Source organism: Lutjanus erythropterus, chromosome 14, assembly GCF_056507025.1.
Source record: "Lutjanus erythropterus isolate fLutEry1 chromosome 14, fLutEry1.hap2, whole genome shotgun sequence".
NCBI classification, from domain to species: domain Eukaryota; kingdom Metazoa; phylum Chordata; class Actinopteri; order Lutjaniformes; family Lutjanidae; genus Lutjanus; species Lutjanus erythropterus.
This window is the reverse complement of record NC_139330.1, coordinates 17,005,442-17,029,569: the sequence shown is the minus strand read 5'-3', so window position 1 is coordinate 17,029,569 and position 24,128 is coordinate 17,005,442. Positions and strand designations below refer to the sequence as shown.

The 24,128-nt window shown below is 39.6% G+C and overlaps 1 protein-coding gene and 1 pseudogene across 4 annotated transcripts; one reads left to right on the top strand and one right to left on the bottom strand.

Annotated features, from left to right (window-relative positions):
* Positions 1-48: 48 nt before the first annotated feature.
* On the bottom strand, positions 49-9,353 carry LOC146315416 (peroxiredoxin-like 2A; annotated as a pseudogene). Of its 3 annotated transcripts, none has more exons than XR_014771850.1 (7): positions 9,231-9,353; positions 2,795-2,936; positions 1,960-2,146; positions 1,380-1,471; positions 1,150-1,290; positions 884-1,048; positions 49-799 (listed from the first exon to the last, which is right to left on the bottom strand). The product of XR_014771850.1 is annotated as a peroxiredoxin-like 2A, transcript variant X3 (transcript). The 3 variants fall into 3 exon arrangements; XR_014771849.1 differs by having other exon boundaries at positions 2,795-3,001; positions 9,231-9,328; XR_014771848.1 differs by lacking the exon at positions 9,231-9,353 and having other exon boundaries at positions 2,795-3,317.
* Positions 9,354-13,281: 3,928 nt separating this feature from the next.
* On the top strand, positions 13,282-21,091 carry mat1a (methionine adenosyltransferase 1A). The gene is made up of 10 exons (XM_084735525.1): positions 13,282-13,554; positions 15,440-15,517; positions 16,274-16,396; positions 16,494-16,606; positions 17,327-17,470; positions 18,369-18,494; positions 18,603-18,695; positions 18,802-18,984; positions 19,139-19,272; positions 20,213-21,091. Exons 1-10 carry the CDS (start codon positions 13,488-13,490, stop codon positions 20,313-20,315), a joined length of 1,164 nt encoding a protein of 387 aa, XP_084591651.1. The 5' UTR covers positions 13,282-13,487; the 3' UTR covers positions 20,316-21,091.
* The last annotated feature ends 3,037 nt before the right edge of the window (positions 21,092-24,128 follow it).

Here is a 24,128-nt window from a genome sequence, read left to right as displayed (position 1 = left end):
AAGATGCATGGGCAGGTAAATAAGCAGATAATCTTTCTGTAACTTTATTAGTTTATTAGATGGCAAACACAAAATGCGCTTTATCACTCCAGCGGTTCAACCTCCCTCCTGTCAGGCGGTGACTGTCCTGTCAGAAGTGTAAGATCTATGTGTGCCTGCATCAGAGCTGTTCCTTCTCCTAAAGAGTTTAGAAACAAATCTTCATTAAAGCACACAAAAGATCATCACATAACCAGGACCAGAAATGCAGACAGTGGGTCAGTAAACAGTTGAAGAGGCGCATTTTAACCACAGAGTTGTAACATTGCATAACATTTCAGCAAATGTGAATGCATTAGATTCACAAACACGATTCCGATTCCAAAAAAAAAGTTGAGACACTGTGTAAAATCAAATAAAGCAGAATGCAATGATTTGTTGATCCTTTTCCACCCCTGCTCAGGTGAAAACAGTACAAAGAAAACTGATGTTCAAACTGAATCATTGCATTCTGTTTTTATTTATGTTTTGTGCAGCATCCCAACTTTTTGGAAACATGGTTGTAAAGTAGAGTACAGCATGTTAGAGGTTGTGTTATGGTGCAGAGGAAACTCCTGGTTAGGCTTAAACAATGCAGACATGCAGATGGGAAACATGCTGCAGCCAGTGTTACATAATGCCACACTAACAAACAGTTCATTCATTCACATTTTGAGGTCTATCTTGCCATGTCATCCTGCATTTTACGGGCCGTTCTGAGCACTGCCAGGGTATTCACTTTATCCCCAAACTCCTTTTCACGGTGCTCCAGTAGAATACCCTGGAGGAAAAAAAACACAGTTGTAGCCATTTAAAACATCCAGATACACGTGTCAGAAAATATTACTTCTGTTAATCTGCCTACCTGATCCCCCGGCCCAATGACGAAGACTCCACCCAGGACAAGTCCTTCACCTCTTAGGTTTCCCCTGAAGCCCCTCCGGTAGGCCCGCCAGAGGTTCCTCCACACACCAATACGCAGCAACGTGGAGAGAAACATCCACCTCTCTTGAGGGCCGTAGAAATTTCTCTATGAGGATAATATAAAAGCAGCTTATTGTCTTCAATTCTGTAACTCTCTGTGTTTGACTTAACATCTTTAAAGCCTTGTGTAGTTTTCCAAAATCAGACCTTCTGATCAACGTAGACCTTCCCAGAGAAGTACTTCTTGAAGCAGTCCAGCTCCTTGCCGAGGTTTTCTTTGACCACGGCAAACAGAGGGACCTCGAGGTCCTGCAGCTGGGACTTCAGAGAGGACAGCTCAGCAGCTTCCTAGAGAGGGACAGACAGAGGGAATCAAATAGTCAAGTCACTGCAAGAATTCTCAATACTCATGCATGACGGGCACATCATTTCATCACCTCTCTGCACAATAATCATCCAGGTCGCCGTACAACCATGACCACAGCTCCAGTCTTCTCCCACAGAGTTTTGGCTTTGTGTCGCTCGTGGACTGAGAGAGACAGAGGAACATTACTGATATTCTTAAGATGAAAAAAATCCATTAAATATCTTGTCCCCTATGAATGATATAGTCATTGTTTTGGACAACTATGAGTCTCTGGATTGATCTGTGTGCTGTCACACAGAAAGTGAATTATGGATTTTGACCAGTCTTGTGTTCGCCTTAATCCATAGTGGGGTTCTCAAAGATTTGATGACTGAAGGCCTATTTAGGGAGCCATATGATTGAGGGCCACACAGGAAAACCCATGAACTGGTTGTGGAATTTGTGGTCTCATAATGGCATTTAAACCACACCATGTTTCAGTGGTGGCTTGTCATTAGCTAGACGCTTGTTAGTACAGTTTGCTGCAGTTTCTGCAGTAAAGGAATAGGAACACAAACAGGGAATTTCATATTAAAAAATACTGTCACTTTGCAGTGCAAAAGTGCAGCATTTCTGCAAGTTATAACAGATTCTGCTCGTCTCTGACTCACCCCCTCCAGTGGTCCTCAGCTCTGTGTTCTCCAGCACTTCCAGGTTGGCCCATGCTGGTTTGGTCTGGAACCAGTCTGTGATGGAGCTGATGAGCTCAGCAACAAACAGGCTCACTGCCTTCAAGACTGTAGTCACAGTCACCATCAGCTCAGTCTCGTTCCACAGGCCACCCACAGAGAACACATGCTAAAAGATTAACGTTAAAATACACATCTGCTTCAGGGACGCTAAACAAGATTAAGATGTTTTTACCTCATCAGCTGACTCGCTTTAACATTGCTGTTACTTATATGTTTGTCTGTGCATGAGAAATATTTGCAGTCATGCATGCTTTGTCATTTTTTTTTCCAGATCGTTGTACTGTGTACATTTTTCTTCCTAGCTGTAGTGATGTTTGTCCATCTAGATAGTTCTAGAGAGCCTTCTGTCTGATTGGAAGTAGATGGCCCTCAGCTTGTGGTGCTCAAAGCGCAAACAGATTACATTTGAAAAACTCAACAGCAATGTCTCTTTCCAGAAATCACAGCCCGGTTACTCAAGATAATCCACAGACCTTGTTGTGAGCAGTTTCATGTAGGAACTACTTTCTTTCTGCTGAAGTTCACCTACCAGTCATATCACTGTGCTCACTAGGCTGAGAGGTGCTGCACTGACCATTATATAGGAAACACTAACTTGGAATCTTATTGAATTAACAACATGCTCAAATTGCACATATTAACAAGAGAAAAATGAGAAGAGATGAAACAGTGAAGTTTGTAATGGCCTAATATTTAACCTAACATTTGATAATGTAGAATATGTCAACAAAAAAGGTACAAAGGTGATACTCACCACGCTGTGCCTCAGAGCTAATGTGGAGGAATCTGATGTTTTCAAGCAGCCCCTTAAGCCCTCAGATCAGATCAGTCCAGTCACAGTGAAAGCCTCGCTTGTGTGAACGTAACACGATAGGAATTCCTCAAAGACTGTGAAGCTGTGAAACAAGGCTCATGTTGAGCTGAATCCTCGGTACCAGGTTCAGCATGGTGCAGAGTGGCGCTGTCATCAAAGAGCAACACTTCCTCAGCAATGGAGCAGGATTTTTAAAGAGTTATGTTGCCTTGAGCACATTCAAGCTGTTAACATCCATAAATATCATCTGTAAATCAGTATTTGAGAATGATACCAGTATTTACAACCCTTCAGCCTCCTGATCTTTTTAATTAATTTAATAAACACCATCTGAATGTCATTTTGTAACTGCTGATATATAAATGTGTCAGTGGAGAGCATAAAACTGTCTGTCTTGTAAGATTTCTAATTGTGTCCTCAGGTCTGTGCCAAAGTAGCTGCAGAGGCCCTCAGATCAAACTCCAGCTGTTATGGCTCAGAGCAAGACTGCCCCCTGCAGGAGGTTAGTGACAGTACAGAGTGAAGACACCTTCAGTCAGTGGCTGACTGCAGCTAACAGTTATTTTCATTATTGATTAATCTGATAGGTCACTTAATTAATTAATTGTTTGTCAGAAAATAGTTACAAATTCTCACTGAAATTTCCCAGAGCCCAAGATGTCTCTTCAGATTGCTTGTTCAACCATAAGGTCACGTCCCAAAGTTATTCATTTTACAACCATGCATGGCAAACATCAGCATCAAATCTTCAGAGGCTGAGACCTGCATTTGTGTTTTTGCATTCATGCTAAAAAAAATTAAATTGCTAAAGTGTTCTGGAGTTATTGCAAGTGTCTGGATCATGTCAGACAGACACGATCCCACACTTTCACTACTGGAATATAGTTATGAGTAGACATGACAAGACAGTGTTTCAACAGCTACCCATTACAATGTAGTGTCCAGTGAGTTTCCAGGTTATTAAGCGCTTACCTAACAATGCAATTTAATTCAACAACCTTAAAATAACTGCTATTTTTGTGAAACTTGTAATGTTCGGTTTTGCTTGAGACTGTCAGAGAGAAGTTGATTCATCTCTGTGGTCTTGAGGCCAGATGTGGTGAGTTAGTGGATGTTTCGTTTCCTACGAGTTGTTTCTAATGGTTGGTCCAAACACATTTACACACGTAAGTGGAAAAGAATATCAAAAATGTTTGTGTTGTCGTCTTCTTAAAAGCCAACTCCGTCTTTAATCTAAGAAGACAGATTTTAACGCTATAAGAGACTGTTCTTGTTTTTAATGTCACAGTACAGATTGTGTCATCTTCATAAACATCCTGTCTCTGTTTTATGCCCCTTTTTTTACAACCACCAGCAGTGAAGATAGCAGCTTTATAAGAGGAACCATTGATTGAGTCCAAGGTGTGGGGAGTGTGCTTGAGGGTGACATTATCTCTCCGACTTCTTTTGTTGCTGTTAATTAGATTTTTCTACAAGGCGTCATCGACTGCACACATTGTCTTGCATAAAGTGTGTGAAGTGATGAAAGTGCATTGCTAGAATGTTATTGTGGTTATATTTCACTCATTGGTGGCAGCTTCACAGAGGAATGTGCTGAGGGTCCAAAATGAGCTAGAATAGAGACAGGATAGGATGACACTCCACGAGCCCAGCTGCTGCACTCCCTCTGGCTGTTCTGCTCGGCCGTATGCTGGGATGTGCGTGTGTGTGTGTGTGTGATCGACTCTGTGTGGGTGCTTGTTTATGTTGTCGTAGGCCATTTCAGGTCATCTACCACAAACATGACAATTTTTGCCAAATTATATGAGAAAGTGAGCCATTTGTGGTGAGACATATGCAGAAATTATGTATTGTGTTTTGTGAAATTTGATGCAGAAAACTCTCATCTGTGAAGTTCAAATGAGGTCTTGGTTTGGTCAGACTGTTTTGCTGCTGGTATTCTGTCTCTCTCTCTCTCTAACACACACACACACACACATGCACATGTACATAAATACAGAGCTGTATCTCCTTGGGCCAGTGCCCCACTCGTGGGGAGTGTGTGGGAGCAGCAGCCAATCACAGCTGAAGATTTGCATCCCACCTCCTGAGTGGTGTTCTGACTCGCAGGCATTGGTCGACATGTCAAATTCTTATTGTGTGAGAGAAGCCAATCAAAGAGCAAAGTGGGCAGTAGTAAAAGCAGGATGGGGAGTACATTTGTAATTACTGTCCGAGTTCATTTGAGAGGAGACATCTGCCTTTGGATGTGTTTCAAGCCGTGCACAGCTGTTTGACTGCTTTGCTTTGAATGAACTTTAAAGACTTTGTGTGAAGAAAATTTATCATATTGATATTTTAATAATGACAAAATTCTCCCTGATGATACTGTGGCATTAGTTTTTGAGCTAAAGAATAATAATAATAAAAAAAAACACACTCAAATCAAACTTTTTTTTTTTCTTCTAACCTGTAGTACTATTTATCCATCTAGATTACTTTGGTGTGAGTTATAGAGTCTTGGAGATACTGGCAATAGGAATGTCTGCCTTCTCTTGAATAAAATGGAACTAGATGGCACTCTGCTCGTGGTGCTCAAAGCATCAAAAAATACATTTTGAAAACCTCAACAGCAATGTCTTTTTCCAGAAATCATGATATATTTACTCGAGAAAATCAACAGACCTTGGCTGCATCCAAAACCTCCATACTAACATGCACACAAAAACAGTATGTGAGATTTTTTTTAATGTGTCTGTATGCAGCCCATAGTACGCGAGGTGCATACTTTTCCAGTGAAATATTACAGTATCTAAGCACTAGACTCTACACTGGCATAGATATCCCACAATGCAATACAGGAGTGACAACAATAACAAAAGCATAATAGAGAAAGGCAGCTTAATGTAATGTCACTAACACTTTGATTTAAGTATTAGCAGGATTTCACTTCACTGGGCAGAATCTATTTTTTTAAGTTAGTTCGTAGGTGGCAAGCGTTACCATGGTTACGTGTCTTCAGCAAGCAAGAAGGCTCTCAGTAAGCGACTTGACACGCTGAGCAGTGTGTCGTGAAAGATTCATACTACTGTTTATTTACACAAAAGTATGTTGAACCACGGTACACAGTTTGGCGGTATGTTTATACGTATGACTTTCTTCCTGCAGTAGGATCCTGCAGGATCCTCTACTAGACAGAAAGTAGTTCCTACATCAAACTGCTCGCAACACGGTCTCTGGACATTCTTGAGTAACCAGGTCGTGATTTCTGTCTTTCTGTTCAGTTTTTCAAATGCATTTTTTGCCCCTTGAGTGCCACAAACTGAGCCATTCAGGTTCATTATATTTGAGAGAAGGCAAGTACTCTGCAACTCCTATTAAAACAATCAACTGAACTGAACTGTCCCCTTGATAACAGAAAGACAGCCATAAAAGTCTGTAAAAACACTCACCAACAACACCGATAAGAAAAGAGTTATCTACAAACACACAGTAAACTCATGCAGATGACAGACTGTGTTGATTACTGTGGTAATTCATTATATAACAAGTTGTGCACACTGATCACTCCATAGTCTCTCCCTTATGGAGTGCTGTTAAATTTCACAACTGGCAGGATCCAACTGATTCTGACCGCCATCCAGATGAAACTGGTTGGTAACCAGACGAGCTCAGGGCACGGAGAGTCGAGCTGCGGAGGCAAACTGCGTGTCCTTGAACCAGGGGAAAGACAAACAGGTGTTAACAGCCCCTGAGGCGGCCAGGGTTCATTTATCTCATCCTGTTCTGTCAAGTTCCAGTCTGAAATCCTCCAAGTGACCCCAAATCCCTGACCCTGGCTCTTAAATTGAAACACAGCGGAGGTCAGTGTGAGATTTCATGTAGCCAATCAGGCGGAAGGAGGAGGCACGGTCATGTGGCTTCAACTGGTGTGGGATTGGTTCAGCCACAGAATGTTTTTTTTTTTTTTTATGATGTGTAATGTTCAAGTTTTGGTACTTCAGTGACAAATACACGATGTCTTGCTCGATGTTTGCTTTTTTCACTCGATTTAATTTAGTGGTTTTCAAACTGTGGTCCAGGGACCAACAGGGGTGCTTGAGTGGTCTGTTGGGGGTCCCCAGCAAAAGAAATTTTGTCACATTTCTTGGAATAACAAGGCGAGAAATTGGTAGTGATGGAAAGTAACAAAGAATATGGTCTAATGTGCATTTATTGTGGGGCTCCATGAAAATGTTTGGGAACCCCTGGTTTAATTCAACTACACTTAATCACATCATAGCAAAACTGATGTGTTAAAAGTGGACTTTCATGCCCTCTGACATAGTGAGGATTTGAAACAAACTGGAATCCCCTCTGCGCAGCAACACAAAGGTCATCGGGCCTTTATCATTTTGCTCTTCTTCTGAGGGGCCCGACAGCTCTGTGGGTCAACAGTCTGAACTTTAAACTTTATCTAGAGCGTGTCTTCAGGAGGTTTCATAAATGCATCTCGCCCACCACCACGCTGACCTGTAAAACTGCAGAACGCATATTAGTGTGGCAGCAACTGCTAATTCCCTTGTTACCCATAGGATTATATAAATTCATATATCCTTAAATGATGCACAGTGGTCATACAGCACTCTGTAAGTGTAGTTTAATTCAAAAGGAGACTGGAGATAAGACAGTTTGTTTATTTATTATAATTGACTTGATGTAGTGGTACGTCTTCTTCAGAATCAGTCAAGTATTTTTGCATCTTTGCCTATTTTATAAGCTGTAAGGCTATTAGAAACCAATGTCAACAAAAAGTAGACCTGACCAGGCTCAAATTCAGCACTTTGATCATGTATAGAAATTTAAAAAATATATATATATATATTTTTTTTTGTTTTGTTTTGTTTTGTTTTTGTTTTTTGAGTGGTATATTAGCCAGTTAAAAGGAAGAAGATTTTTATTTAGATAATTTTATTTTGACATTACAGTTGATATTATATCTTATACAGTGGAAACGCTACTGCTTTTGTCTGCAGGAGCCTCCAAAATCAATGAAATATAAAAGTTCATTTTAGTGGGTTTAAGCAGAAGAAATTTAGAAGAGTCAAACTGAATGAAAAAGAGATGTTAAATGCAAAATTGTGTTTCTTAAAATGACAAGCTACTTCTCATCTAGGATGCCAAAGGTGCTTTGTGTTTTTTCTCTCCTTTTTTTTTCTTTTGTGAAAACTAATAAAGTGGAGAAAAAATAAAAAGATGTATTATTTTACACATTTAAGTGCCCAACCTTACACAGAAAATGTAAACATCCGGCCCCGTACTTTTTCAAATCTGGCCCCTCTAAAAAAGTGACACTGATTCATGAGTCCTTATATCCAATTATAAAAGAAAAAACTGTTTCCCACTTTCTTTTTCAACAACTGTCACTGGTTTTGGCTCTCTATGAAAGATTTTCATATATAGAATATGTCTGAAAATCAGTAAATGATAGACTATGAAAAATACCTGAAGTGGATCAAAATGGCCTTTCAGGGGTACACAAGTGAATTTAAATGAAATAATTAAAACAAAATAAAGTATATACCTGATTAAGAAATGGAATAATGTGTTGGGAAATTAGTGGTAGGCTGTATGTAGTCAAATATAAGACAAAAGTAAGTCAGAGTGAGTAATCCTGAGTAGTTGTTGTAGAAAATATGCCCCGACTCTTTTGACCTGACCTGAGATTGTATTGTTTTTCCTGACAGTTTGACCTCCGTGTGATAACTAGCGCACATAAAGTTCAGATGTTTCACCTCAAGAGACTTTACCCTGTCTTTAAAGCTCCTGGTGGTCTCTGGTTCACTGTGTCAGCCTCATGCAGGACACTGAAGAAATCAATAAGTGACACTTTGAGGGTTACAGTATCATCTGGGTCATTTTGTTTTCGTGATTAGCTTTCAGTTGAAAAAATAATTTACGGAGTAGGTATAGTCCTCAGCGCAGCTTCATCCGCTTCGTGTTTCTTACTGACACGTTGTCAAAACTCTGATAGCAGTTATCTTTCAGCATAGCCAGAGCAGTCTCGTTAAAGTCGTCAGTCATTAACATGTTTGGAGACAAAACACACAGAGAGAGAGGGAGGTCTGTCATGTCCTTTTCACAGAGCATTCACACACTCTGCCATCAGACTGTCACTGCTCTATTTGTCATTAGACAGGACATTCATGTCCCCTCTAGTTTTGTCTAGTTCTTGTCTGTTACAGTACATGTGTCTGTCTCTGACCTCTCTCCGCCTGTGGACACTGCAGGCCAAATCTGACCAGGTATCAGTGTTAAAAAATGAAATATAAAGCAGTATTCATCCTAACAAAACCTTGTTTTTTGTGCTGTAATGCTTCACAATGCAACACACACAGGAAATGGAGGCGCTACTTACTTACACAGCTGCAAAAAATTTAAAGAAATTGTAGATGATGGTAAAACAGCCTTATAAACAACTTCAAAAACAAAACAATTTAGATGTTTGTTTGTCAGGTTTAAGCAGCAGTGGTATTCCAATGTAGCAGTTTGATTCATGTGCAGGGACAGGCCTACTGGCGGAGGGGGGTGGAGCTTTGTTTGTGGGCCCTCTTCTCCAGTCACTGAATAATATAATCGATAATGTTCATAAACACAGCATAGTTTTGTCTACTGAATCATAAAGATTGGGTTGGCTGCATGATGCATCAGAGCAGTTATTATATTATGTCTTGTTAGTATAAACTGGTTAAATATGTTTGGTTAAATGTAAAACTGCAGACTAAGACAATTATATACAAGTTGAAAACACTGTATAGTGGTCGACAAGCTTTTAGTCTGATGGAGGATAAGCTCAGGTATATTACACTACGTATTATAGCTATATTATAGCTGATATTAATTGGCAACACTTAATAATTTCATTTTCAGAATAAAGAATAATTATATACATTTCCCATTATCTGCTGTTAATTTATTGGCCCTAATATCCATGTTGCATCCCTACTTTTGGCTTTTTATTTCGACTGTTTCCTTTTGGTTTGCCAGCGTTCTTTCAACAAGAGCTCGACTGATACTGGATTGTTGGGGCTGATACTGATACCGATATTAGGAAGTAATAGTGATAGAATAACGGATGCTTTATTTAGCCCTTCAGCAGGTTTTGTATCTCGCTCAGCATGCAGCTCCTGCCTCTCCAGGTGTGATTTCATTCTGCAGGCTCGGGGTTAGATTAGATCAGCTTGCTACTTACTTAAGTGGCATTTATTTTTATGTAAACAACTGTTTCTAATTTTCACCCAGTCCTCTTAACAGTACTAAATTACTGCGTAACATGTGTGAAGGCATAATGTCCTGTGTGCAGCCAGAAGTTCAATATCTATAATTGTTGTATTTAAGATTTTATAATGTTGAGTGTACTTGCAGAAAAAAAAAAAACAAGTTGCATCTACCAAAGTCTCACAAAAGTCCTGCAGCTGCACAGACCTACAGGCCTCTTATAGTTTCACAAATACTCTGAAATACAAAGTGAAGTTAGTACATGGTACCTCAAAATTCGTGTCTAGACTGTCTGTAAAACTGGAAAGAAAAAAGGTTACACAGTGGCTGCTTATATTGGTTCTATAGTTGTTTGTAGATTTTAGATTGTCTTTTCTGGTCAAATCTACTTTAAGTGAGGTTTAAAACAGTAAGGAAGGGTGGTATTTTATTCACTACTGAGAGCTAGTTAAAATTCTCCTCTCATTTCATGAGGCCAACTCAACACCAACTGAAATTAGAGCCAGATGAGAGAGACGCAGAGAAAAGGTTGGTCCCTCTGCTCTGTTTACGCTACAATAAAGAGACATTTGTTTATCTCTCACTGTCTGCAGAGCCGTATGAAAAGGTGCAGTCAGTGTCTGTGTGAGGTTGACAGTCCCATTGTTTTTCCGTGTGTGTGTTTGTGCGTCCACATACGTGTGTTTGTGTTTGTCTGCTTCTAGTACTTGCACAAACAGCCCTGTGCGGCTCCTGATTTTCTGCAAAAACACAGACACAGCGAGTGTCCTGAAAGGCCCTGAGATATCTGAGAGACACATCTTCATTATTTGATCTTCTCTCAGGAAATGGCTCGGTATTTTTTGCAGTCGTGTACAGATAAAGAATGCCTCAGGCTGCGACCTGGATGGCAAAGAGCATTTAGACAACAGGTGACTGTCTGCTCGTAACTTGATTACCTGATGGTGGAAAATAACATAGTGCTGTACTGAAGTTCAGATTTCAAATACTTTTATTTTCCTTTTTTATTCTATTATAAACGTATACTCCCCCACACTTCAGAGGAAAATATTGTACTTTTTCCTCTACTAATTTTATTTTCAATTTACAGCTGCTAGTTTCTTTGCAGGGAAAGATTTCAGATATAAAACACTGTTTGATAGTAACTTAAAACCTTTACTAAAATACTGGACAGTCAAGTATTTCCATTTAACCTGTACTTCTACTGCACTACATTTATTTGACCTCTGTAGTTGATCATTGGTTGAATAATTTTTAAAATAGGGTGCAGTATAAAGATTAAACAACCCAGCACTGTATAAAGTAATTAACATTAAACAGAAAGCAGTGATTTGCAATACTTTTTGACCTACTTCCTCAGTATGTGTTTTGGGAACTGAGATCAATGTTGTTGCACGTTGTTGAAGTTTCGAGAGTGAAATTCCTTCCCATTCTTGCTTGATATATAACTTCAGGTGCTCAACAGTCTGGTTGTTGTATTTTGTGCTGCATAATGCACCACACATTTTCAGTGGGAGACGGATCTGGACTGCAGGACGGCTCGTCTAGTACCCAAACTGTTTTACTACAAAGCCACGCTGTGGTAACACATGCAGAGTGTGTCCTGGCATTATGTTGCTGAAATTAGCCCTGGATGTCTGGATGTTGCACCAAAACCTGTATGTACCTCTCAGCATCAGCAGGACCTTCACAGATGTGACAGTTACCCATGATGCCATGGACACTGACATGACTCATACCATCACAGATGTTGGCTTTTGAAGTTTGCGCTGGTAACAATGTGGATGGTTTGCATTTTTTGATGCGGCGACAAACTGTCTTGACCAACAAATGTTTTTCGAAAATGCTTCAGGGCCCATGTTGTATCCTTTCTACACACAAAGACCTCCAGATTCTTTGAATCTTTTAATGATATTATTGATTGTAGATGATGAAATCCCTAAATTCTTTGAAGTTCTGTGTTGAGAAATGTTCTCAAACTGACTATTTGCCCACACAGTTTTTCACAAAGTTTTGACCTACATCACATTCCTATTTGTGAATGACTTTCAAGGATGTCTCTTTAATACCCAACCTTGATTCTGTCACCTGTTCAGATAATCAATTAATCAATCAATTTACCTGTCGATGTTCCAAAAAGACAAAAAAACAATTAAGTTATCGGTTTGAACATTAAACATCTTGTCTTTACACTGTATTCAGTTGAATGCAAGGCAGAGTTTTTGAAATGATTGCGTTCTGTTTTTATTTACGTTTTACAAAACATCTCAACTTTTTTGGAATTGGGGTTGGATATAGAATTATTATTACTGATGTACAACATCATTAAAGTGTTTTAGCTGCTCAGAGTGGAGGTCATTTTAATCTATTTCCCATTATAGTGGAGTATGAGTATAAAGACATATACAATGGAAACACTCAAGTACCTGAAAAATTGTATTTACTTAAAGTACTTGAATACTTGACTGTACTTTGTTACTTTCTACCACTGTGATTTACTGCAATGCGAGTCCGAGAAAAGCAAAAAAATCTCACATATGAGAACTCAGAGCCGTCAAAAGTTTGGCATTTTTGCTCAAAAAATTATTACAATTATTTATCCATAAAAAAGTCAGATAATTTTTTCTCTCAGCCCATTAATGGACTAATTGTTGCAGCTCTGCGTATTTGCACGTTTTTGGTTCCTTTCAAATCCTTGCTAAACATTTACTTTGTGTTCTTTCACCACTATTGAACAGAACATGATGTAAACAGGAGTAATTGCATCATTTTCACAGCTGACAACAAGTACCTCTGTCTCTGTCCCTGTTTCCATAGGTTGCCCCAGCCTGGCCGAGTCCCAGCAGACAGAGCTGTCCCACCAGTGTGGGACGGGAGGGGGGGGGGGGGGGCGAACCCCCCCATTTAAGTTGTTCCTGCTCCCACCCAAAATGTGTCACACCCTAAACTGGAGTTGTCACAGCAGATGTGACGACTATAAACATACACTTGCACATTATACTGAACACAAGGGGTTAACATGCGGTTTCCACAAGTTGAAACGCCCTCCCATCATCCACTCCCCCTGGAATGGACTATCCCATGGATTCACATGACGTGTGTGTGTGTGTGTGTGTGTGTGTGTGTGTGTGTGTGTGTGTGTGTGTGTGTGTGCGTGCGCGTGTGTTCTCTTAGCCATATATATTGGGCCATGTGGACACGGACGTGGAGTTTTGTAGGATAGACTCTGTGTTGGCTGCAGGGCTGTTGGCCTGTTGTTCTTCATCTCTCTCTTAAAGAGAACCAGCGGGAATATAAAGCAGCCTTCAGATCTCTCTGGACTGCTCGTTGGTGGGAACACAGGAACCTTTTCTCCCTCAGAATCTCGCCCTGAGAGTACCTGACCCCAAAGAAAAAAATGAGTGACCTGCTGGATGATGGCTCTTTCATGTTCACATCGGAGTCCGTAGGAGAGGGACATCCAGGTGAGTCTTCAGTCAACTTAAGATGCCTGGGTCTGAAACTGTCAGTGTGACTTTAAGATATTTCATAGATTGGTTGTAAGAACCAAAACACACAATTTTAACTTTTTTTTTTTTTTTCTTATATTCAACCATACACAGAGGAATAGATCATTTCATTTAAAACAGTGATTTTATTTTGCAGAAACTTACTCATGCTTATGAATTAACTCTATGCAAATTGTCCTACATGTCAAAAATAACTCCACAGCGCGGTGTATTTACTCTCCAAGCATGGTTGGTATTCCATTCACAGCAACATGTGTTTACTGGCCCTCACTCTCACTGCTGGGCAGCAGGACCTGAATGTGTGTGTGTGTGTGTGTGTGTGTGTGTGTGTGTGTGTGTGTGTGTGTGTGTGTGTGTGTGTGTGTGTGTGTGTGTGTGTGTGTGTGTGTGTGTGTCAGTGTGACAGACCGGTGTAAGGTTGCATGCTGATGAAAAAGTGACCAAGAAATGAGAGAGCAGAGTGACAAGGAAACTTCATGCAGATTCTGTGTAAAAGTGACCTCAAGTGTTGACTGACAACTTTTGTCCAAAATGTTAATTTTCTTATAAATATTAAAGCCAGAGAAGCTGATCATTTGCATTGGTTAAATGTTTATATACTGCGGATAAATGCTAAACAGGGAGACCCTGATTCTCTTTACACAAATTAAAAAACGTCTCTAAATGAAAAAATAATGATAAAAGCTAAAATGTACCCTGCCCTGCTCTTACCCCGCCACGACACATTGACAGGGGTCAATGTGTTGTAATGGTTAAACAAATATAAAAGCTCACGAAGTCCCTGTGCTGAATCAATAATTAGTAAACACAGCAGTGGAGTAAACTGGTTGTGCAGCATCACAGATGACACAGAACGTGTCCAGTATGATGTAAAACCACAGTGTGTAAATACATTAAACTGATTGGAGGTTTTTTATGTTTTTATTGATTTTTAATGAAAAGTTCTCATACATGGTAAAAAGGATGTGTTTTCGTAGATAGATATCATATCTCACTCCATAGATCAAAGAGGAGATGACACTTAATTGCATTCATAAACAAGATGAAACATACAACACATGGAGCTGCATAGTTACCAACAGAAAAAAAGGTATGAAGAGAGACATGATATAATTGAAAAGGGCAATTTTGTCATGAATCCAAAATCTCTTCCAAAACATTTTTTAAGATAGCATCTTTAATCCATTATACAAGCAGTGGTTTGAAGAGAAGTTTTAATTTTTGCAGAAATCATGATCAACAGTACCAATAACATTTATTAAACTGTCTCCACATGTCATCTTACACTTATCGTCTTCTTTCTGAAGAACATCTTCACATTTGATACTGTGTTTACTCACCAGTAAGTAAGCCAAATTCTTATGCTGATGTTTGTACACTCACAGAGGCATGCGGCCTTGGTAAAAAGCTGCGGCGAGTACCTTTTTGATTCTGATAACACACCTTAAGGTCTGGGCTGTTCCCACAGATGGTGGCCATGTTTTCAGGATCAGAGTTGGACTTGTCACCAAAAATATGTGTTTCTTCACCTGCCTCCACTTTTTTTTTTAAATAAAGATGAATAACCTTTAATATTGATTTTATTGCCTAGTGTTTTGAAGTTCTCAGTTTTGTGTTGAGCTGATGCAGCCAGATGTTGATGTTGTTTCTGATGAAACCCATATGTTGCGTTGCTTCAGCAGGATGACAGACAGAAATAAAGGCATCATCCTGCTGCACTCAAATACAACTGATCCAACTAAAACACAACCCTAGCATAAAAGCTCAGATGTCTCAAATAAACAGGTCTAGGAAAAAAAATAAAATTGCAGTAAACTTTTTGCTTAATGCTTCTCCACAGACAAGATTTGTGACCAGATCAGTGATGCTGTCCTGGACGCTCACCTGAAGCAGGACCCAGATGCCAAAGTGGCCTGTGGTGAGTAAACTAGAATTTAAATCAAGGTAATGTCATGTATTGAAACATGGAAATATGTGTGTTTTTTTACTATCTGTTTATTTCATATAATTACAAATGGCAGTAATTGTGTTCACTTTGACATTGTTTTCTTTGGCATTATCTACTCACCCTTGTGCCGATCAAAGGTCGGGTTTAGTTTTTTAGTCCATGAAACGCTGCTGGAGTTTAACGGGAAAAAAACATGGCAGAATCCTCCAAACAATTTAAGTGAATGGTGACCAGTTTTTAAACGTTAGAAAAAAAATTCGAACATAAAACATAAAATGCCTCCGTTCTGCTTGTCTGGTGTAATTCAATTGGGTGTGTGTGGTGTGATGGTGTGTGCCTGCGAGTGAACGGCTTGTGGGGGCTTCAAGAGGCCGTGGTTACGACGTATGTAGGCATTTGTAAGGACCATGAAAATGAGAACTGAATGTGAAATGTACATGGTCAAAAAAACTATGTTGATTAAAAAAAGAGTCACGTCAGTATCTTTTTATATTGAATTATTGACTCTAGAGTCAAAGGGTAACTTGTGATCAGTTTGACATGCTGAGTAAAAGCAAACTGGCCTGAATATTGACCTTTAAATGTCACAAGATAACCATTTGTGAGCATAAAACTGTGAACTTGCTGCTAACAGGCCTGTCATGTTGTGGCTATAGCTGTTTCTAACTGATCGAAGTCTAAAAGTAAATATTACAAGATTTTTAAAATGTGGAATTGTGTTAACAGAGACGGTGTGTAAGACTGGCATGGTGCTGCTCTGTGGAGAGATCACATCTCGAGCCAACGTGGACTACCAGAAGGTGGTGAGGGACGCCATCAAACACATCGGCTACGACAACTCCGACAAAGGTGAGAAAATAACCTCAACAAAAATAAAGGTAATATGAGCTCCGTGTTGTCATTTTTTCCCTCTTCACCTCCTCTCTTGTGTGCTTTCCGTTTTTAGGTTTTGACTACAAGACATGTAACGTGCTGGTGGCTCTGGAGCAGCAGAGTCCAGACATTGCTCAGGGCGTCCATGTTGACAGAAAGGAGGAGGACATTGGAGCAGGAGACCAGGTAAGACTTGCAACAGTGTCCTTTGGCTCAGGGGATGGTGATAGTGCCAAAAGTCAGACACCACAGCTAAAAGGTACATTCTGAAATGTGGTGCAATAAAGGTAGAAAAGTAACATAAAATGTGAAACGTACCTTAAAATGCTTTTTAAAAACAATATCTGAGTAAATGTGTTTAGTGTAAAACTATCTTTTATTATTAGCGTTTAGCGTTATATTTCTATTTTATGTCCTCTATGTTGTTTTACCTTCATGTTTATGCTTTGCTGTTGTTCTGTGCAAAGTATTGTGCAACTTTGTTCTAAGAAGTGCTCTTTTTGTGAATTACATCATGTCTCACTTGATAATACCGGTGTCATGTCAATAAGATTTATCAGTTTGATACAGATTCAGCCAATGTTACTATCACCTGCTTATTCAGGACAAAACAATAATTGATTTCACACTAAACCGTGATAAAACCTCCAATGATTAGTATTACTGTTTCAAATTTTAATTGTAAAAATCATTTTAAAAAACATGTTTGGTTACCACTCTTTGAAAAACTTCATCAGTGAAAACACTGACATCACGAAGGACATGATGTCAGGTTTTCAATATAAAATCTGGTGAAGTTATTTAAGGGTGTGTCTCGGTGCTTTTTGAACATTTTCAGCACATTTTACAATACGGCGATAATACTGGTAACCGTGATAATGGTGACTGTCCGTCTCTGCTCGGCAGGGTCTGATGTTCGGCTACGCCACAGACGAGACAGAGGAGTGCATGCCCCTCACCATCGTGCTGGCCCACAAACTCAACGCAAAGATGGCTGAACTCAGACGTACCGGCACCATCGCCTGGCTGCGCCCCGACTCTAAAACACAGGTGAGGTTTTGTATTGTATTAGAACACAAACACAGAAGTCTGTCTGTGAATTAGTTTATTGTTCCTAATCTGGATGTCTTCCAAAAGATTTAATTTGGTGCCAGTTTACAAAATCGGATCAACGGTGGCTACAGGGAGTATTTAAGATAAAGCTCTCTGTGTAGAAATAATAGACTTTTGACTGATTAAGAGGCAGTTAGCTGCTGACTGCAAATCTGTGACATAAAGTGTCTAATGCCTTTGTGTTCCAGGTCAAATTTAGTTTGTTAGAACATCCAATTGTTCAAATGCTGAGCTTTAGATTTATCCCAGATTGAACTGAGCTCACATTTTAACTCCACCAAAGAAGTATTAATGAATTACTGAATAAACAGAGCGACTAAACTGGTCTCAACATTGAGGCCAAAAAGGGGTCAGCTGCATAAATCATAAGCTAATGCAGATATAGCTACTTTTTTTTCTGGGATGCTAGAAAATACCACGCTGACATTTGCCAGACCTCCCAGACGACTCACATTTTTCATTGTTTCCTGCCACGGTCACAATTCTCAAATATTTCCCTCGATTTTTGACAAATTTTCACAACTTTTTCCCCTTTATATTGCACTAGGTGAGGCTAAATGCTGTGGTCCCATAGTGTTTTCAAGCTAATAAGTGTTATAGGTAATCTGTAGGCATCTGCTTGCAAAAAAAAGTGAACTTAGCCACGCTTTGGTTTCCAAATTCTCGCTGCTTTTGAACTCAAGAAAATGGATACAAATACAGGAAACTAAAAACATCCTGTGCAGAAATAGAGGCCACTAGAGGAGCAGGAATTTGGATAAAAGAGAGAAAACTGTAGACTAGGCCAATAATTATAGCGAATTTCAGTACCGATGACTTCTTTTCTGTCCCACAGGTGACAGTACATTATGACCAGAAGGACGGAGCTGTGATCCCCAAGAGAGTTCACACCATTGTGATCTCAGTTCAGCATGATGACTGCATTTCTCTGGAGGAACAGAAGAAAGTGCTCAAGGAGAAGGTAGAGCCTCATAAAATCACCTAACTGGGCTCTGACTAATGTATTTATTAGGAAACTGAGTCATATATATTGAGTTATTAAAGGTTTATGTTGCATTGATTCTATCAGGTGATCAATGCTGTGGTTCCTGCTAAATATTTGGATGACAATACCATCTACCACCTCCAGCCCAGTGGCCGCTTCGTCATTGGGGGACCTCAGGTGACCATCACGCACGGACTGCTCATGTCATCTAAAAAAAAACAAACAAACGTTAAAGTCACCACGGAGGTTTTGATCATCTTCCTCTTCCATCTTTTCTTGCCAGGGTGATGCTGGTGTGACAGGCAGGAAGATCATCGTAGACACGTACGGTGGGTGGGGAGCTCACGGTGGCGGAGCTTTCTCTGGCAAAGATTTCTCAAAGGTTGACCGCTCTGCTGCTTACGCTGCACGCTGGGTGGCCAAGTCTCTGGTTAAAGCCAAACTGTGCAGGAGAGTTCTGGTTCAGGTTAGTGCTCGTTCATTCAATCTGTCCAAACATGCACGAGGGCTAAGGCTGCAGGTGTTTGATGGAAACATCTTCTTACCTCTGTGTGTGTGTGTGTGTGTGTGTGTGTGTGTGTGTGTGTGTGTGTGTGTGTGTGTGTGTGTGTGTGTCACAGGTGTCATATGCTATTGGAGTGGCCTATCCTCTGTCCATCTCCTTGTTCACCTATGGGTCCTCTGAGAAAACAGAGACAGAGCTGCTCCAGATTGTCAACAAGAACTTTGATCTGCGGCCAGGAGTCATTGTCAGGTAAATGTTTTGTGTTTGTTTTCCTGATTATAGCATCTTTCAAAGGCATATACATTGTTGTTTTTTGGAAAAATTGGACAGTGTCAGTGAAAACTGGTGAAGCTGCTGCTTTCCTCTGCTGCTGTGTATTTTTGATCACACCACTGGGGGGCACTATAAGTCAAATTATACATATAGTGACTAATGCAATTGTGTGCACAGTTCCACTGCACGGCACAGTTTGGTTAACATGACTCAACTCAACACACTTTTTGTACCGGGTACTTTTTTCTCCATTTCGTTTTCCACGGCAGCTGGTACGAGATTCTTTTACTGATTGTCATCGCGATGGTGGGTGAAACTGCTGTGACATCGTCTTCAGCATGACACACACACACAGAAACAATGACAGATATACTTTCCTTTTGAGATCTTTTCATCGGCAACCGAACAGAGGAACGTCTGCACTTCATCAGTCGACCAAAGTGTAGTTTTGCAGGCTGCCATGTCTTAAAATGTGGATCCAGTGAATAAAAGAATTGTGGTTCAAATTTGCAGCCAGAGTGCAGGATGTCACACAAGGGACAATTGTCTCTGACCAATAAGTGGTGTATAGTGTCTTGAATTCTACCTTGACCAAGGTTAATTCAAGCTAACAAACATGATCTTCTAAATAAGAAGATGTGGATGTGACTAAAAAGTTCATTATGCAATGTGTGTTGAAGGGTATTTTACTAATGTTTGCGTCAGGAGAGACAAATTCACTAAAAGAAACACTATTAAAAATTATTCTGTAGTAACAGTAAGCACAGTTAAAGGTGCAGTAAGTGATTCTGGAGAAAGATGGTTTATTATTGAGTTTCATTCCCAGGTTGTCATATGTTGTGGGAATGATACACAACAATCAACTAACACTGTATACACTATATCTGATGTTGCATTTCCTCTGTATCCTCCTCAGGGAACTGAACCTGAAGAGGCCGATCTACCAGAAGACAGCCTCCTATGGCCACTTTGGTCGATCAGAATTTACCTGGGAGCAGCCCAAAAATCTCATCTTCTAAATACTTCACCTGCTTGTCCTGATCAATTCGCTAGAGGCCAAACAAGAAGCCTCATCATAGGCTACGACTGCCAGCTTACCATCAACTGATAGGACATTTTTTTGAAATAGGAAGAACTAAAGCCAAAGTTCGGGATAAGTCCACTTTAAAGAGGAAGCCGACGGACATATAATGGGACAATGAGAAGAGGACATCTCAGTAACCAATCCTTCCCCTTGTCCTTTTCTAGTCTACAAAACATGCAATAATTGGTGCTTCAGAAATGTACACACATTCTCGAGTCAAAGATCTTCCCTGGTAGCATAAAGGAACAGCACAGCAAATAAAACACTCTGAGGATCAGAGCGTTTTTACCTCAAAGCTTTTAATGTTCCTTTATGTGACCAGTATGATGTACCTGCTTCATTTCCATCTGACTTTCATATGATTGTCAGAGGTGTAATTATTGCTCAACCAAAGGCTCGGCTTTATAAGAAATCTTAATCTTTTCGTTATGACTGTAAAATTCCTTTTCTAAGTCTTATTTTGTAATGTGTGCAACAGGACACCGTTTGCACCGTTACAGTCACCACTGTACAAGAAAACAGGTCATTAAAATACAAGGAGTGCTCATCATATCTCTCGAACATAATGTTACAATCAATCAGTCTTATGTTTTCATGCTGCTCTTCTTTTCTGTCATCCTTTCAGCTCTGCTTTGTTTTAATATCAAGTCGCTTTTATTGGCTGATTTGTATCTTTATATGTCTTTTTTACCTGCAGGCCTTAGCAAATAACTAGAAGTCTGAACTCTGATTTGATTGTGAATCCATCTCTTCCCTTTGCAATGGATTACCAAGCTGCACACTGTTAAGACTAAAGCATTTAGTGGACCACTGATGTCTTACAATTGCTGCATTTTTACAATGTTAGAAAGCAATGCTGATCCATGTTAATATCTGACAGGAAACAATCTACTTTGTTAATTTCTTACTCAATCTAAAAACATCTTGGATTGTTGACTAGTTACACTGCAGACTGAGATCCTTCCCCATCCATTTAGAGGAATAAAGGGAGTGTTTATTAAAATATTTCTCACAGGGCATTTCGAAAATTGCTTAATCACTGCTTAATCACAAAGTATTTCATCTAATTCTTTCCTTCTGATGGGACTGAGGAAGAGCGAACAGTATTCACTTCAAAACTTCATGTCAGTAGAGGTTTTAGGACGTTGTGGTCAGCGTAACAACCCGTGCTTTTATCAACAGCCAACATTGTTTTTGTAAAAGAGGTTTTCCTCTGTTTTAATGTGTTGATCTGTGCCATCTACTGTCAACGTTGTTGGCAGAGAAACTGCACAATGTAAATAATTAAACAATAAAGAAAATTAAAAATAAAAACTGTTGTCTGGCCTCTTTAACTGTGTGTTAGATTGCAGTCATTTAAACTAGATGAGGACACTCAGCAGAGTGCAGATCCCCACCAGGCAACAGATGGTGAAGCACCTCCTGCAATGTTACCACAACTGCCAGATACAACCAGCAGAGATTTGTAAAGTTCTACCAACACAAACATGACCTCCACATACACTGTCCCGAGCTGAAGCAAGATTTCAAACTGAAACAGTTGTTGATCACTTGCAGCCCCTAGCGGCCGCTTAAGAAGCGTGAGAAATCAGCTGTCAATGGTTGTATAAAACAGAGCAGTCAAAAAAAATTTAGGGCCTTACAGTTGTTTGTCTCCACCAACCAGTCAAGTTACAGTTTAAATCCATGTCTGTCCAGATGCATATAATGTATGTAGTGAGGACTTTAATATACGACTTACAACTATATTGACCTGTAACTTTGAGGGAAATTAATAAAAGGTATTACTATGTAAAGTTATCACTATACATGTGTGATTCCAGTGAATAATTTCCAGTGAAACATGCATCTTCACTTTGAGACTATTTTAATAGAGGAGGACAGAGGACTGACAGAGAGCCGAACATTATGATGTCACAGTGAAGCTGACCTTTGACATTTTGGCTATAAAATGTCATCACCTCATCATTTTATCCCGTTAGATATTTGTGTGTTATTTTGTAAGAATTTGTGTATGAATTCTTGAGTAACAATTTGGCTACTCCAGAAATATGAGAGATGAGCTCAGGACAAGATGCAGGTCCATTCATCACACTCACACACACACACACACACACACACACACACACACACACGCACATACAAAAGGGAGTAATTGTGAAGCAAATTATGAAGAAAGAATCAGATATTTTCCTTTTTCAGACAGCTTTTATTTGTTGAACATTAAGGCATATATACTTTTCATCAAAATAGAATTTACAACCTAAACCTCTTTGGTTTTCATCGACAAAATAATACATAAGGCACATAGGGAGCATTTTGCATTTGAGAGTTGAGTAACAGATTCTTGTGAGGTTTTTACTGTACAGATGCTAGTTAGTTTGTCAGAATGCTCTCACCAATCATCTACTGATTGCATGAATCAGCAAAGTTTTCTTGCAGATATTTAACCATGTTTCTGTGAGCAGAATGAGCATTTTAACAAGCTAACTATACAGGAATGTTTATTTTTAAACTTAACAGAGTCTCGATTAACAAAAATAATCTATTTTATTATGGCTAACCGTCAGTCCTACAACTGTGAAAAAGCAGCTGCACCTACATACTACACAACACAAATAAACATGACGAATCCTCATAAACATAAAATGAATGCCATTAAAACAACAGAAGACAGAAGCAAGCAGAGTTTGTTCTGCTTTGAATCAAACAATTCAGCTGGTGTCGTAATGTTTTCCTGAGTGCAAAGTTCAGACAGACCAGTAAACAAAAAGGACAGAAAGTAGTGTAGAAAGGTTAAGGTTGCCAAGCAGGCAATGCATCATGTGAATCTGACTGAAAAACAGTTTCTGAAAAGAAATCTTTTAAATAATTTTTAGAGTGTTTGACCAGGAGTAGGGGCTTTATGCATTGACCCCTAACATACATAAACCATTAAGTTAAACTGAATACTTTTAGTAACTGTGTACTGTTTAATTTTTTTCTTTCCAGAGCAGCACGAGCAGCTTATCATTTAAAATGCATAAAATCTTTACTGTTGTTTGTTAGACTGCATATTGTATGAATAGTGTCAAAAGTTTTACTTCAAGGTGATGCCAGTTAGAACGATATGAATTAAAGCCAGAAGCACAAGCTGGAGTTCAAGTGCTCTACATCACGCAGCTCCACCTGCTGAGTAAATTTAGAAGTAAAACAAAAGCAGATTTGGCCTCAGCTTGCAGCTCAGCGAACGGCCTTAGCTGTGGATACAAAAATGTGTAATTATTTCAAGTAGAAAACAAGACCTCCTGTGAGCTGAGCTACAGCGTTACAGCTCTGATTACAACACAAACTCGTATGCAGTAAGCAGTTTGACCAGTAGAGAGAAGCAAGTGATCAGCGGTGTGGCTGATCCTTCCAGCTCATTCCACAGAGCAGCACGCACAAGCTACATTCAGTCTGACAGTAAACTACAACATTTCACTCCTTCTGTAACAGATTGTAAAACTGTGTTTGAAGAACGGCAACTAAACCACTCGCACCCAAAATACTGGCACTAACGAAACCTCTGGCCAAACATGAGGCCGGTTGTGGTATGAGGGAGTGATATTTTTACTGTGTGAATCCTACAAACAAGACTGCTGATGTTATAAACTCTCTGCCTGCTCCGTTTTTTTTTTTCCACCAGGAAGCTCAGAGTGTGTTAATATTAAACAGAGATGTTGAACATTTCCTCAAAATCTAAACTAATTCTGGCATAATTCTGTGT

Coding starts and splice junctions, on each gene's coding strand:
- mat1a (XM_084735525.1), top strand. CDS start 13,488: ATGAGTGACCTGCTGGATGATGGCTCTTTCATGTTCACATCGGAGTCC. Junction 18,696..18,801: donor TCGTCATTGGGGGACCTCAG/GTGACCATCACG, acceptor TTTTCTTGCCAG/GGTGATGCTGGTGTGACAGG. Junction 19,273..20,212: donor CGGCCAGGAGTCATTGTCAG/GTAAATGTTTTG, acceptor TATCCTCCTCAG/GGAACTGAACCTGAAGAGGC.